General features: G+C 44.5%; 1 protein-coding gene across 1 annotated transcript; it reads right to left on the bottom strand.

Moving 5' to 3' along the window:
* Positions 1-1,567: 1,567 nt before the first annotated feature.
* dnajb5 (DnaJ heat shock protein family (Hsp40) member B5) lies at positions 1,568-11,819 on the bottom strand. The gene is made up of 5 exons (XM_049577867.1): positions 11,323-11,819; positions 10,824-10,976; positions 9,736-10,014; positions 8,321-8,976; positions 1,568-3,677 (listed from the first exon to the last, which is right to left on the bottom strand). Exons 3-5 carry the CDS (start codon positions 9,944-9,946, stop codon positions 3,444-3,446), a joined length of 1,101 nt encoding a protein of 366 aa, XP_049433824.1. The 5' UTR covers positions 9,947-10,014; positions 10,824-10,976; positions 11,323-11,819; the 3' UTR covers positions 1,568-3,443.
* Positions 11,820-16,511: the final 4,692 nt, after the last annotated feature.

Here is a 16,511-nt window from a genome sequence, read left to right as displayed (position 1 = left end):
GACAGGATTCTTCTTACTTCCTTCTGGTGGTTCTAGGACCTGATGGCAGAGCAGTTAGTTTGTTTACATGCACTTCATCTTAGTTTGAGTCTTGTAAAATGGGTCATTTATATCCCTGTATGCATGATCATAATGGTATCCAGGATTCTGATCATCTTCTTTCCTCAGCATCTCAGTAATCACTACTTATATGCTTTATTAAAATAATAGTTCCAATACAACAAGAAAAAATTGCATTTAATGCGACTCCAAAATGTACTTCAAGTTTTAAAAGTTAAAGGCTCTGCAGAAAAATGTCCCCTGTGACTGATATGTGACATTACTAGATTTAATGCTGATGCATGTGTAAGCAGCATTTTCCTGTCGTAGCTGGTGGAGGTGGTGCTTGTTTTAAATGCTGCTTATACAGTGCACTTGTTTGGTCCACTGGTTCTCAACTGGGGGGCCCCCTCTCAAGGGCCACAAGATAAATCTGAGGAGTTGTGAGATGATTAATGAGGCAGGAAAGAGGAAAAACAAAGTTCTGCTTCACAGTTTTTTCTTTTAAACTTTTCTCAAATGAAATATTGATTTGATCTTATAGGGTCTCAGTTATTCAAACGAAACCATGTTAGCAATCTAGAGGGAAAATCTCTCATTAGTGAAACTGCTAAATTATGCTATTTTCTAATAGTATTTCTTTGAGATAATCATTTTTCTCCTTGTCTGTAGAATACAATATAATTCCTCACAGGACCCCTTAGAAGACAAGAGGGTTAGGCCTATAGAAGAAACATTTACAAAAAGACTCGGTGGGTTCAAGATTAAACCCTTGAAATATGAAAGGGCTCTCTGAATTTCATAGAATTTGGGGAAAACTGAATCGAGTACATATTAGTACATATAAGTCCTCATTTCATTACTGCATGTTGGGGCTTAGGTGCTTTTGTATGGTACGTTTTCCGTATTGTGCTTTGGTCTTATGGTGATGTCACTGTCTTGCTAATTGTGCTTGTGTGCTGTTGTCCTTGCTTATGTGCTTTGTTTTGTGCTCTTGTGTTGTTTGTGGCTATGTGCTTTGGTCTATGTTGTGTTTTATGTTGTACTTTTGTTTTAGGTTATATAGTTAGGTCATTGTTTCATTAATAGTGCTTATGTCTGGTTGTGCCTTGTTATGTGCTTTTGTCTATGGTTATATGTTTGCTCTGTGCTCATGTGCCCTTCTATGAACATGCCATGAATCCATTTTTATCTGTGCTTATGTGTTTTAGTGCTTTTGTATGTTCTTTTGCCTATTTCTTATTATTTTCTTATATACACTTATTTATACACTTTTGGTCAAAATGCTCTTAATGCTTCAAAATGATCATAGAGGGCTCTAGGTGGAACCCTTTTACAAATGTTTGTATAACCCTTTTTGTCAGGCTCTAGATCGAGTGCTCTTAAAAGTTTCCAGGTGGAAACTTCATAAAAGGTTCTGTTGGGAACAAAAAAGGGTTCTAGTTAGCACCTTTATCTCTAAGAGTATGCTCATGTTGCTGATAATCCTTGAAAGATTAACTGGAATGACAGACACTGTTAAGTTCACACATTTGGTTTATTTGTTGGCATTTTGAAAAGATCATAAATATTGTCAAATGCTCATAAGCAGTGACAGTGTCTCTCAGCAGCAGCAGCAGCGCTTGTGCATTCAGGTCGTAGCCACAGTCCAGCGTCCCTGAAGGCTCTGAGAGGCAGGACGCTCACACACTCAGGCAAGTCATTCAAGTCTCTCCCATCATCTCATAATTACTGCAGTATCTTCTTTGACATAAAAGTGCATTTATCAACAGGTTGCATTCAAACATTTTCCCATACACATGATGTAAATGACCTACTAGTGCTGCCTGCACAAACCATGCTCACACATACATCTTATCATTGCTGTAAACTACAGTAGGAAGAGCTGAAGATGGCTTTCAGAGCCCCCTGCAGCTGAGACAGAGAACAGCTGCTGCAATATTACAAAACCTGTTTCCTAAACAGGGTTTTCTACTTGAAAAAACAGATGTAAAGTTTGATGTACACATGTTACAGAGGACAGAAGCACTTATCAAATCACAAACTGAAACCATGAAACCAATAATTAGACACCAAGGGTGTCTATTTTTGGCACTGCTCACAGTAGCACCGAGACATGGCCTTCAAATGGCACAAGAGAAAGCAGAATATACACAACAAAGCTGAGTTTCCCAGAGAAATCTCAACTACTTACTAATTCAGATTAACTGAATGTTTTCACTCCTCTGGGAAATCCAACCTGTACTTGTACGGCACTTTACAGGGATGCACTGGCAAAATTCATCAGTTTTGTATCAAATCTCTTCCTAAAAATATCCTCGCTTACATACAGTACATTTTGGGGATCAACTTCACATTGCTTACGGACTGTGTTTTCACCAGCTCCCAATGGCAATGTCTAACACAGCATAGGGCATCGTCTGTTGTGCACTTAACATGGCTGGTTGTGTATATTACAGTGTGACCTGTGTGCGTGTGTTCACATGTGTGGCATGACACCGGGCTAAGGCACCTAAATGTCCCTCAGATAGCGAGCCAGGCTATTCAGTTCAGAAGGGAAAGCACCCATATCATGTGCAGATTGTATTATCCAAGCTTACACTGCTGTTACAGTATGTGATTGTCATTCCCAGATTTTCCACTGCAGCTGAGATACGCTAATATTTCTTGGAGTAATGCAGGACTTTAAGTGTGCTGTGGCGTTGCACGCATCAGGATACAACAGATTTTAGGAGAGACAGATCTTACTAAACGGCCTACAGACTTAAAGCACAATGCTTCATCAGACTGAAAGCATGGGAAAGCAGGTGGCGAGTGGGGGAAGGGGTTATGTTAAAACTGGGGTTTGCACTGAACACACTTAAACTGCTGGAACACTCAAGGTAAAAATAAATAATCCTATCTGAAACTTCCTTTGGAAAAGAAAAACCTGGAAAAAATGTTTCTTTTTAAAAAATATCTCACACTTCATCCTATCACAAAAAGACGAGGATCAGAGTTGGACAGCATATAAAACCACTGATAAATCCATAAAAAACAGAGTTAAGAAAAGACCAGTAAAAGCCACAGTTGTGCTGAGCCCATCCTCAGCACTGCTCCACTGTTTGGGTGCCTGTGTGTGTATATGTGTGTGTGTGTGTGTGTGTGCTGTATGTTTGAGCCAAAAGACAAAACAAACAAATAATCACATCCTGATACTGCCATTCGTCTCGGCATTCTTCCTTCATCCTCCCACTGTGAAGTCCCTACAAACTACAGTGTCTGTTTAATGCTGCGTGCATTATCTCAGGACTTGGGGACTGGAGGTGGGAACTATGCTGAGGGTCGAACATGGAGAATTAAGTGTTGGTTTTCTGGGTTTGGGTAATTTAGTTTGGTGGTGGAGGAGCTGAAGGTGAGTCTTCCTAAGACTGGGGGAGGTGTTGTCTGATAATCTCTCTGGACTGAGGGGGGATCCTGTCGGGAAATCGGACAGAAAACTCCACGATGAGATCACCGCGTTGTGACGGGTTCTTGGGGAAAGGCAGACCTTCTCCTCTGAGCCGCTTCACCGTCCCTGGCTTGATGATGTCATGACAGGGGAGCGAGATGATGCGGTTTTCCAGCGTGGGAATGCTAACTGTACAGCCACACAACGCCTGGAGGAGAAGAGAGGAGAGGGGCATGAGAGGGTTAATATCTTAATAAGGAATGAAATGCCAAAGCTGTGAATATCTCGATGACTTCATGTTTCCATGAACTAAAAAACTTTAGTTTATCTTGCCTGAGTACGTCATCCTAACAAGTCAAACTTCCACGTGTTTTCTGTGTGTGTTCATCGTCTGTGTGTGTGTGTGTGTGTGTGAGAGAGATAGAGAAAGTAGGCCTCACTGACAAATCCTTTTAACATCGTCTGCAGAACTGTGGGGTCTAAAGAACAGCGTTTGGAACAGGAGCATTCGGAAAACATGACTTGGCAGTGGAAAAGTTTTCCGCTCTTTGTGTCTGTGTGTGTAGGTGGAAGAGGTGTGTGTGTTTGTGTAAGTGTGTTGGAGGGGCTACACATTGCACAGGGGACTAATTTTAGCAACGGTCTCATAGCTGGGGCTAATGAAGTGAGGCAGGAATCGGCTGAGCTCGTAAATAGTTGGAGGGCTTGTCAGATGGGCTGGCAGGACGAGGGGAGAGAACACACACATACATGCACACACACACTAAGCCTCACCTCCTTATCACAATGCCTCATGAATCCAGTCAGAGCATAGAGAGCGCTAAACTAAACATGGGGACCTGTGGTTATCACGACTTCACAGGCTTTCCAGAGAGCATCACTCGCCAGATTTGTGCTGAATAAAGAGAACTATTTAAATCCACAACTCTGTGAATGAACATCCTGATGAATAAAAACTTTTCTTATGTAACGCATTTTGAGCAACTGTTACAAAACTATTTACTACACAAAATAAGGCCAGTGAATAAATACCACAGAGGTGTGGAGGGAGGAAGAAGGAGAGCCATTGTGGCCAAATTCTAATCCACAAGCCTTGAAAGGGTTTAAATCATGTAGTTATGAAAGAGAATAATAGAACAATGACTCAGAGACTTAACAAGGGACATTGAAAGTAGGTATTCTCAATGATGATACTGGGATGTCCTGGTTTAGACACTGGTCATACGCTTATAACGTAACTCATGTTGAGTCTGACCGATGACCTTAAAGGTCCCACTCCTTATTTAGATATAAACGGCTCATTCTAAGGTAACGAAAAACGATTCTTAGTTTGAGTTGATGATACATAGTGCAATTATATTCGATTTCTGCCAATATATCCTCCTGAATCCTACACTCTGGACCTTTAACCATCATGATGCAGGATGTCAACATGCTGACATTTGCCAGTTAGCAGTAAACAGTAAGTACAACTGAGGCTGATGAAATGTCATTAGTTGTTCAGATGTTTGGTCATAAATCAAGTATCGGACAAATTAAAATTTAGACCTGACTATGGCACTCGATGAAAAGTCATGGGACCAGAGAAGCTGTTGCAGTTCATCCCGAGGGGAACATTAATGTGAGTACTGAATGTCTTGGCAGCCTATCCAATAGTCATTAGGACATTTCACTCAAAAAGACAAATGTGAAAGTCATGGTGGCACTAGATGAAAATTTAGGGATCAGTAAAGTCATAGTAGTCATCTGGGAACCATGAATGTCTGCCATTTTTTGTGTGAAGATATATCAGTTTGGACCAAAGTAGTGGACCAATCGACCAACATACCAAATGACTGACATTGCCACGTCTAATGTCGAACTGCTAGTGTTTTTTCAGTTATATAAGTTATATAATGGCATGTGTGCGAGTTATAGGAACACATACCAAGAGTTAGCCAGCAAATGATGCAATTAAGTATTTGTGTGGTACCAAGGACTATTAAAACACTTCAAAATAGGCTCATTAAGACTTGAAAACTCTTTTAAAGATGGAATTCATGCTGAGAACCAGTGCTTAGCAATGTCTTAGATAAATTCTTCAAGCTCTATCCTACTCGGGGCAACCTTTTTGATGTAAAGGAGAGTATTGGCAGTTCAAGTTTCCCTCATCGTTTTCCTCACCAATCATCTTGAGGCAACCATCCCCTTGTGATGTCATAGTGATTACCAGCATTGGCACATGCTTAACCTTTAACACCCCGTCCATGTCATTATGTGGCCAATGTTGTATCAAGACTGCTGGAGGATTTGTGTGTCTCGACTCGTGTTTTTGGATGGGATGGACACGCAGACAGTTGTAGTTCATTCAACCAGAGCAGCTGCTTCAGAGGACAGACAGAGTTTTCCAGCCATGACATCAGCCTCCTTTTACCCCCTACATACATTAGAAGGTGATTTAGCCTATGACTGTGATGGAGACTAGTGCTCATCCTCCTGTTATGGACAGTCCCATTCACTAACAGGAGTCTTACACACAGAGACAGGTTGCCATGACGCTCGGGACGCACTGCCAGCTGATCCGAGGACCCACTGATTGCATAAGCCTCAGCTCAGACAACATAGCTGTAGACACTGACACAAACGCACACATGTACATTTTGATTTTATTATATTTATGAATATGGTCTGTAGATTCATCCCATAGGTCCATATCCTAACGCTGACCATCACTTGTACATGCTTAACCCGACTGTTATGATCAGCTATTTTTGGCTAAAAAAGTGTCCTCACAATACAATGTGTCCTCACAAGATTGCCCCTTACTATACTGATGTTCTTAAACTGGTTGCTATTGTTGTCTTTCATTTGACTGACAGGACTGAAAACAAAGAGTTGCTAAAAAAATGCACATGATGTCTTACTCCCACTGATTTAACGTCTCCTACCACTGTGGATAAACACTTGTCTTCCTAATTGATATTTTAGAAGTGGAGCTGTAAAGAGCTGTCCACCTTGCCTTTAGAGCCCAACAGCTACAGTTAGCACCTACGTGTGTTTGGACGTGGGTTTTGCTGCTGAGCTGAGTGCAGTGGTGACAGGAGCTAGAAATGCATTGCCACAGATGATACCAGCACACTGTGGAGGCATCGTTAACGCCATAATGAGCCAGGCTATAGATCCAGATATAGGTCGGTTTCAGGGAAATCAATGTGTCAAATTCGTGCTAAGCTTGCTAACTGCTTCTAACTGCTGTCGCAGTGAAGACATCGCAGGGGTGGAAGTTGCCTCAAGCAGATTCTCCCTGGAGTTTACAGGTTGGTCAAACAAGCTTGGCGGCACTAAATGAAGCTGCCCATTGGGGCATGCTTCAGGCAGTAAACAAAACCGAGCAGTCAAATAGCAGGGGAATCATACAGCAGTTGATATAAGACAAATGATAGACTACATCTGCTTCCTCTACCTTTTCTTTAGAATGAGCATTTATTAGAAACAATCGCCCTGTTAGCTCGGTTATATTATCTACTGGTGCAAGACATTTGCAACATTATATGTTGCAGCTTTTCTGGTGTGCACCATGTAGCTGGTGTTGTGTTTTCACTGCAGCATTTAGCATCACATCTTCAGGGAAGCAGTGCAGAGTGGAGCAGTGGAATATGAGCTCTTATTTGCTTTGGATACTGAATCATCTGACCCACTTCCCTAATATTCCCCAGATACCCCCCCTCCACCATCACCACCACCCCCATCCACATCTCCCCTTCTCTCCCCCATCCCGTTAGCAGCATCAGACTTAAGTCTCTTATCTGGCTGCTGTGAGAGCAGAGGACTTAGCTGTGGGTGTTCTGCAGTGCAAATTTAATCGTAGTGCAGGTTTGATCAAGCACCATCTCCTGCTTAATGCGATTTAATAAACTCCAGTGTGCTCTCATTAACCAGGCTGTCTTCATAGATGTGGTATGTGTGTGTGCAGGTATTCTTGTTTAGCGGTGAATTACTTGTGTAGAGTTGCTGCTGCTTTTAGAGGACAACTGTTCAAAATTGGCTTGAGTGGAGTACAAACAACTCCCCTGACATCTCCAACTCTTTGAGAACACCTGCTATTAAGCCAACCATGTGGAGCGCAGGCCAGTGAGTGGCAGTGCTATTAGAAACATTAAAGCTTGTGTAATTCACAGACGGAGCAGAGCTGTGCTGGACCCGTTGCCCTCGTAGGAGCGGCTAATTAAATGTCCTGCCAGTCACAGTAATAGCAGTCTGGATTGTCACCACCGTCACACTACAATCCATCTTTAACTGAGTGTGTTTGCAAATATGCTGGAAGATGCAGGAGTGTGTGCGCCTGCGTGCATGTTTATTTCTGTGTGCCTGCTTGCATGTGTGTGTAGTGATATATATTCATGCAGCAGTGCAGAACAACTGAGGACGATGGGACGATGCAGGTCACACAAGGACACAACATTCCTGCTGCTTCTCTCGCACTGCAGCGACAGAGACTCTGCTGTTCACTGATCCTTCCCTCCAGCAAAACACACACACACACACTCACTTCTCGGTGTGTTTCATATATGACCACCCACCCAGGACATAATCCTACCCTTAAAATTACAACTACACCTCTTCACCTCATCCACAGTTTGCCCAGGTTGAGTGACAAGAATAATACAAAGTGTGCCATTTTTGGATATTCATCCAAGCCATTGCAGCCCCATGAATAGATTAAATTTCTGCCTGGTTTGCTCCACTGGGAATCAAACTCCCAACCTCAGCAGCATTTCATCTACATGCAGACAGAGAAAGAGCTGAGGAGAGAAATGAAAACAGATAGCAAGACAGAAGACAGAAAGGTTAGATGAACAGGGACGGACGCACCTCTTTTAGACTGATCTTGCAGTTAAAAATGATATTGGAACCGTCTCTCTTGAAGTGGACGTGTCCTTTGTCTTTAAGTACAAAGGCTATGTCGGCAGGAATGTTCTCCGGGGTCTCGTCCCCCTCCTTTGGGAAGGTGATCTTGGTCCCCTCCTTCCAGCCCTTCTTGATGATAATGTTGAGGATCTTGTCCTCTGTCCTCATGCTGCGCCCATCCGGGTTCAGCCTGCGGCGGGTGATCTTCATGCGCTTGGTGCAGCCGTGGAAGATCTCTTCCAGCGAGACCTTCAGCTCGTGGACCACCGGAGGGTCCTGGTGCTTTCGCCCGGTACCCAGGCGCTCTGACGGCACCCCCCTCCTCCTGCGGCCCTCCCCTGGGAAGCCATTGTTCATCCCCGTCGGAAAGCCGAACTGTCTCCCGATATGAGCAAAGGGGTCGTCCTCATCCATGTCCATGTCCTGCTCTGCATCATGGTCGTTGTGGAAGGAGAAACCGTTGGAGCGGCTGTGGCTACGGTTGGAGCCAAAAAACATGTCGAAGGGGTTGGAGCCGCCAAAGAAAGAGGCAAAAGTGGCGTGGGGGTCTCCATGGAAGGTGTAGTGGTATGTCGAGCTGCCAGGAGCACCTGAAGAGCTGCTGCCTCCTGTTCTCAAACCTGAGGGAGAGAGAGGAGAGAGAAGAATGTGAGACATCACATGCACACTGAAACGCCCACCACGCTGAAAAACACACATCAATACGAACTCAGATACCAGACACAGGGCAATGTTCAGAAAAGACGGCATGTGGGTAACAGTACAGAGAAGAACAGAGCCCACGTGGGCGGGAAAAATCCCACAGCATCACTGATCTTCCAACAGCGCTGGTGGTGGAAGAACTCATGAAATACCAGGTCACTCCGTTCAACATGCTCACACAAATACACACCGTGACGCACACACCTTTTTCAACAGAGACACATGCACAAAACACCCACAAACGCAAACTACAGCAGCCACAGCTATTCATATCTCAACCACGTAATGATCTTAAGCCATCTGTCTGTCAGCTAACACACACAGACACGCACACACACACACACACACTACACTAGCAGCTAAGGTAGACTATAAGGTATTAGAGCTAGTAAGTGTTGTTGACATTAAAGATAACAATAGCAAATCACACACATTTCTGCACATATACACACACAAGAAAACATGGAATCGACACAGTATTATTACTTCAGTGACTGAAGCCCACCAAAGCCTTCCACTGTGATATTAGATGCTCTTCTTGAGCTATTTTAATAACAACCTAATACTTCATAACGCCTGTTTAACAACGCCTGCACTCTCTGACCGCTTTCACTCAATCATCCCACACAGACACAGACAGACAGGATAAAACCCAGACATGGGCCCCTCCTCCTCACCTTCCTCTCCTAGCTGATCATACACCACCCTCTTCTTGGGGTCGCTGAGCACCTCATAGGCCTCTGCAATCTCCTTGAACTTCTCCTCAGCGTTGGGATCCTTGTTCTTGTCAGGGTGGAAGCGCAGTGCCATGCGCCGGTAGGCCTTTTTGATCTCCTCCTCATTGGAGCCCTTGGGGATGCCCAGGGTCTTGTAGTAGTCTTTCCCCATAGCTGCACACACGCATACACTCTCGAGATTGGGACCCCCGCCTCTTCAGCTCAGGCCGTGGTCAGTCACTGTTGAGATACAAAGCTACTGTTATGACACTCCTCGTGGGTGTATGCTGGACAGACCAACAGACTATATATGACCTGGCAGAGGTGCAGAGTACACTCAGTGCTCTTTCTATTTAGTGATGGTTGGAAATGGGCACACAGAGTGCTGGTTTTACTAACTGTTGCTATGGGGATGTGGCAGCTGTGTTGATGTGGAGTCAGGTAGAGTGTGGAGGAATCCCCTGCATCTGCTTAATCAAGGGGCTTCTCCCTATCTGCAGCAGGTATGGACAACACTGGGAATCATTTCTTTCAAAATGCACTTTTGCTTAAGTGCGATATAAATAGCCTAACATTGTCTTGGCTGTTGGCTGATGATGTGCTGTTTAACCAGCTGGAGACACACAGCATGTCAGACAGCAGAAACCCCTTCACTGAGACACTGCGGTGCTGCTGAGCTGCACACAGTGATCATCGAGTTGACCAAGACAGAAAATAGTCGATAAAAAAGCCTTTTACATTTAACATTATAATAACGCCTCGATATTCTGCTTATAATAATCTCTTGAAGACAAAGAGATGCCGGCTCGCATTACATCATGGAGCCCCAAATCCTACAGCCCGACAATTTAAACCAGTAATTTACCAACTACTGGATTACACCGACCGATAAACCACACATATTTTCCATATTGGCCCATACAATAAAAATGAAATATTAAGTGTCGGAAAGCAAGGTTCAAAAGCATGACACGAGAGCGGGGGAGCGCTTATTAATAGGAAGATAATCAAAAAGACCGGACATGAAAATGAAACACAGATATTCTTACCAGAATGCTCAGCAGGATATGGAGAATATCAGATCAGCATGGTCCGGTTCCTCTCTCTGTCTTCCTTCAGCCCTTGTTATCTGCCAGCCGCCCCGGCACTGCTGGGTCCTTATGAATTGACGTCAGGACGCCGGGCCGGGAGGATCACAGTCTCTGAAATAACCGGTGACCAAACACTGAGCTGCATCTGACGTTTCACTGGAAAACCTCGGACAACTGCCCATCCATCCAGCCTGCCATCAAACCTACACAACCCCCACTGTGAGACGGGCTGGGATCACTCACAGCGACAACACAAAGCTTAATAAAAGTCATAATTATTTAAAAATTAATTAACTTATTATAGGAGGCAGTGATGCGAGGTTAAAGCAACTCTAATCATGGTTGGTAAATCTGTCTACTCCCCATCTATCATCATGATCTTCTTCAGTCCTCTGCAGTGTAACAAATCTGCATTAATCTAAGCAGCCTAACATCCATTAAAAACACATTTCCTTACCGAGCCCGCTGCCTCGTGTCCGATCCTGGTCCTGGCTGTGTCTAAAGGATCCGCTCGCAGTGTGGAGAGCAAACCCAGCCCTCCCTACCAGCAGCCAGCACGGCTCTTTGTTCAGGGTCTGCTCATAAACACGCTCAGCACTCACACTGAGGTACATTTAGGGTGAAGTTTGACTGACAGCATTGCTTTAATTCTCTCTTTTTGCAAGATTTAGCAGTGTGAGCAGAGCAGGCATGTCACAGGCTGTGGTTCACTGTGCAGGGAGACACAGGGGAGAAATAGAGAGAGGGAGAGAAAGGGAGTCCTGAGAGATGATAGAAAGACAATCACCTGATAATATGTGCGTGATCGTGTAGTCGTGCCTGGGTTCAGTTTGTACAAACACTGACTGCTGAGTCATGTGATGACTCCATACACACACGCATTTTTATCTTCTATCTATAAAAAATAATGAAGATGCATTCAGAGTCACACATCTTGCTTTACACAACACCAAACCCTAGAATCAAACCCCAGCTCTGACCCTGATTCACACAGTGCCCCCACATAACCCACCCTGTTCTCAGATTGTCTTGACCCTTAAAGAGACAGTTCACCCCCTCAAAAATATAATTTTTCTCCTCTTAGAGTGAGATAGCAGCAGCAGACATGCCAGCCCTCTCTCGAAATGAAAGTAGACTGAATTTATGGCGGTTAAAACATCTAGATTTATAAAGAGCACTACAGGTAAGAGGAAAAATATGTAGGGGAGACCGGGGATAGTTGGGGCATGACACAGTTGCAAAACTGCCTCCAATCAGGAACAAGTTATGAATCACCTGATTCACCCTGCACATGCTCAGTTTCTCCTTATGCCTCATGCAGTGGCATAAAGTAGTTATGATTGCCCCAGTATACACTACCCTGCACATATTGTCTCGTCACATGATCAGACACTTTATATTGGATAACATCAACATACAGATTACCCAGCAATCATCACTACATATCTGTACATAACAAAAAATTACAAAAGTTACCGGCTCAAGCGGGGGAGTTCAAATATCTCAGGGTCTTGTTCAGGAGTGAGGATAGAATTGAGTGTGAGATGGATAGGCGGTTTGGTGCGGCCAGAGGGTGAAGCTTTAGATTTACTGGCCCATCTGCTTCCCAACCCTCACCTATGGTCATGAGCTCTGGGTAGTGACCGAAAGAATGAGATTTTGATTGAAAGTGGCTGAAATGAGTTTCCTCCGTGGGGTGCCTGGGCTCAGCCTTAGAGATAGGATAAGGAGCTTGGACATCCGGAGGGAGCTCAGAGTAGAGCCGCTGCTCCTTCACATTGAAAGGGGTCAGTTGAGGTGGTTCGGGCATCTGATCAGGATGACTCCTAAGTGCCTCCCACTGGAGGTGTTTCGGGCACGTCCCACTGGTAAGAGGCCCTGGGGTAGACCCAGGACATGTAGAGGGATTACATCTCATCTGGCCTGGGAATGCCTTGGGGTTCGCCAGGAGGAGCTGGAAAGAGTTGCTGGGGAGAGGGACATCTGGGGTGCTTTGCTTGGCCTGCTGCCCCTGTGACCCGGCCATGGATAAGTGGATGAAAATGGATAGATGTATGGATAGAACAAAAATACCAATGAAAAAAAGGAATTAAGAAATTATTAATTTAACATTTTCAGTAGTTGAATAAACATGACAGAGATGGCTTTACCTCTTTCAAGGGAATATATGGCAAACGGAACTGCTTTTAATTTAATGATAGTTCTTCTTTGAACACAGGCATATTTTGAAGGTGGCATCACTTATAAGGGCCCATTCTCCACTCAACACATTGTTGGAGGGCCTACTCTCCCTATGAGGCCTCCATCTCACGGGCCCAAGTGCAACCGCAATGCTTGCACTGTCTATATTTATGCCCCTGGCCTCATGTGAGGAGTTAGCAACCCATGGCAGACCATGGATGTATTAAGCGACCTGGATACAGCATTGGCACAGAGGCCCTGTTTATTCCTATCAAAGATGCTCAGTGGTGAATGAAACCAAAAACCTCTATTTCCGCAGCATGAAATTACCTAGATGATCGGTGCTGCTTCTGCATCATTGGGCCACACTAGAGACTTATGGCTGCCGAGTTAGGCTGAGTATGGCTGGGCAGCCAACTTCTGCTGGCTAGAAGAACTTTACAAATGTTATCCGACCAGATGGATTAAATCTTGATAGTGGAGTCATGTCAAGGGTTGTGACACTCACAAATATTTATCCACTGATTTACAGATGTGTCTTTCCTCATGTAAGTCACTGGGAAAAAGTCTTACTGAGCCCAATGGTGTCATGTAAGGGACCCTGGAAATTGCAGTACCACTGTTTGGCCACTACCTAAATTGGCATCAAAGCTGGCACGCTTGTCTGATTTGTAGTTATATTCATCAAATTTAAATGATGTTTAATATGTGTCTATATAGACATGTTTCATGCATGTTGTTAGGGCTAATGTATTAGCTGCTAGCTGTAAGGTAAGATAATGTAAGAAAATGTTGCAACCTTCCTCAAGCAAAGTTTACCACTGTGACTGACTGACACACATGTTAAAGTCAATTAAGTGTTGAATAAAAAGCTTTTAATATCTTAATTTTTCATTATGATCCTTATTTCATAATCTGACATTTTATCCCAAGCTATGTTACAACTAACGTGGACATTAGGGTGATTTGTAACATTTCACTATTTGAGTCTGGCCCTCACCAATACACCCTTCCTACCCAAGGGGCGGCACTAACTGAGGCATATTAAATGCCGCTGCATGCAATTGGATACCACGATAGCCAATCAGAGAAAAACAAGGTGACGTATTCATTGCACTAAGCCCCATTTCTTCGCCGATCAGTGGAGCTAACTGATATATAATGCTTTTGCCGTATCCCGTCGGCAAAACGGCAAAAACTTCCTTCTTGGAAACGAAGGCTTCTAGGGCAGTCTTCTTTTCCTCGCTCAAGAAAAAAGACAAGTGTAATTGGCTTAGCATTTCTTCCACAGCTAAATTGAATGGACGCGGTCCTTCGGCAGCTGCCATCTTGGCTGTTTACTTTTCGACTCCTACAGTGCAGCCCTGTCTTCATCATGTTACGCCCGCCCAGAGCCCGTCTCTGTCACATAGACTGATCTGATTGGCCCAATGGCGATTCACCGGGCTCTGCTCGTCAGCCAGATCCCCGTGCAGTGCAAATTCGAATTTGCTGGGGGCGGGGCATCTGAATTTCCAGGTTAACATTTTACTCCTTGAGTTCGAGACTAAACCATGCATTTCCTGATAGTGTTGCAGAGATAGCAGCTACACCATAAAAAAACAGACACAAATAACTAGTTTGTATCACATTTTGAACATAGTGTTACCAGTCTCTTCTATTTTTGATTTTGGGGTGAACTGTCCCTTTAATGCTGGACCTCTCCACAGCTGAATGTTCTGGTACAAATCATCCCTTTGAAACATCCCACTCCCTTAACTCTAAACCATAAAACTGATCTCAGCATTAACCCTTTTCACAGCTCCACCTGAGCACAAAAGTCAGTTCAGCTGATATTAACCCCTTAGTAGCGCTTATTCCTAAATAGATATTCGATAAAAATACTAGTTGTTGGTGCCACTGGGCCCCTGGTGCTCTGACACCCTGGGGCAGTTGCCCACGTTGACTTGTTGGTAATTCAGCCCTGCTTTGCCCCTAGTTTGACCTTATTTGAACTATACTTTGAACAGTAACCCCGACCTCTTCATCAGTCACACAACCAAATAAAACATTAACTTGTTCAAAATGTGCTCGGGTTTTAGCCGTCCTTCATTGTTAGATTTTGTTCTTGCAACAAACTACACACACACACACACACACACACACACACACACACACACACGCAGTGTCTCTTGAAGGCCAAACATTGCTCCCTGACTTCACAACTGTTATCAGGCCAGGGCAGATCAACAAGAAGCCTACCCAGCTTTCTAAAAATCACACATATTACAACACCGGCGGAGGTCTGAGTCATTATTGATGACTTTTACGGTTAAGTAGGTACTCTCAGCGGGGGGAGGCGCTTCTGCTCTGTTGGGTCAAAGTCAGAGAGATTGAGAGAAATAAAGACTCATTTAAGTTTGACTCATCGCTCCCCACTGGACTGGCGAGGAGGTGAGAGAAAAGTGGGTGTCTAATTTGGAGGAGCCTGTCTGACATACACAAATACACACTTGCTGTCACACACATGCATGTAGTCACACACACTAAACATTCAAAACAAGGCGAGCACACAGAGGGAGAGAGAGGCATTCCTGTGTGTCCAGCTGAGTGTGTTTTGGCAGCAGGGAGTGACTTCAGGCCAGCGCAGCTGTCCCTGAAGAGCAACTGGTCACGGTGGAGTGCTATTCACGCTCAGCCCTCTGTTCAGCCTGTGACGGACACTGGGACATGTTGAAATCAGCTGCAATGCGCTGATGGAAACCCGCACCTGACTGTGCCAAGCATACACACAGGTTACACAACAAACATACTCATTACTGTCAGCAGGTCTTGCATAACTTGTCAGACTTCAGAGAATATAATCACATTTCTGCACTCCGCACAGTGTTTGTTTTATGTCTGAAGCTGCCAATGATGACCGAGGGGAGCCGATCCACCACGTGCTGCTCTGATTGCTGAGCGTGCACTCAAACAGTCTGGGAACAACTATTCCTGACCTGATGCTGGGTTTCCATGGTGACACGGGAATCTGCCAGACAGTGATGTGTCTGTCAGGAATACTCTGTCTCAGCAATGGTCCTATGAGCACGTGTATAGGTATATGTGAGTGTGTATGTGTGTGTGTGTGTGTGAGAGAGAGAGAAAGAGCGAACATGGGATACCGTTTGAGAACAAGCTGTCACAGAAATACCGACTGCTTCCGTGTACTCCACCACCTGAGCTGAGAGACACAAGGAGACAAGGTCGATTAGATGGCGAGAGGCGACAGACGAGGGTTTCACATAATACACCGGAGGTCGTTTTGGAGTTTGAAAAGAAGGCAGCAGTGAGCGTCTGCAAGCATCTCCCACCTCCTCTCTCTCACAGCCACAGAACACCCCGTCCTTTCCACCTCCTCTCTCACTTCTACCCTTCCTGTAACCATAGAGACCACCATTGCCTGAAGAGAGGTTTTCTCCCAGACAGACGCGGTGGTGTTAAATG

This window comes from Epinephelus fuscoguttatus, linkage group LG6 (genome assembly GCF_011397635.1).
Source record: "Epinephelus fuscoguttatus linkage group LG6, E.fuscoguttatus.final_Chr_v1".
Taxonomy (NCBI): domain Eukaryota; kingdom Metazoa; phylum Chordata; class Actinopteri; order Perciformes; family Serranidae; genus Epinephelus; species Epinephelus fuscoguttatus.
Note: the sequence above shows the minus strand (reverse complement) of the source record. Positions and strands in the feature narration are given on the sequence as shown.

What these genes read in the sequence shown, in the direction of transcription:
- dnajb5 (XM_049577867.1), bottom strand. Translation starts at nt 9,946, where the DNA reads ATGGGGAAAGACTACTACAAGACCCTGGGCATCCCCAAGGGCTCCAAT. An exon ending in TGATCAGCTAGGAGAGGAAG is followed by an intron (nt 8,977 to 9,735) that starts GTGAGGAGGAGG and finishes TCTCTCCCTCAG; the next exon opens with GTTTGAGAACAGGAGGCAGC. An exon ending in GCAAGATCAGTCTAAAAGAG is followed by an intron (nt 3,678 to 8,320) that starts GTGCGTCCGTCC and finishes CTTCTCCTCCAG; the next exon opens with GCGTTGTGTGGCTGTACAGT.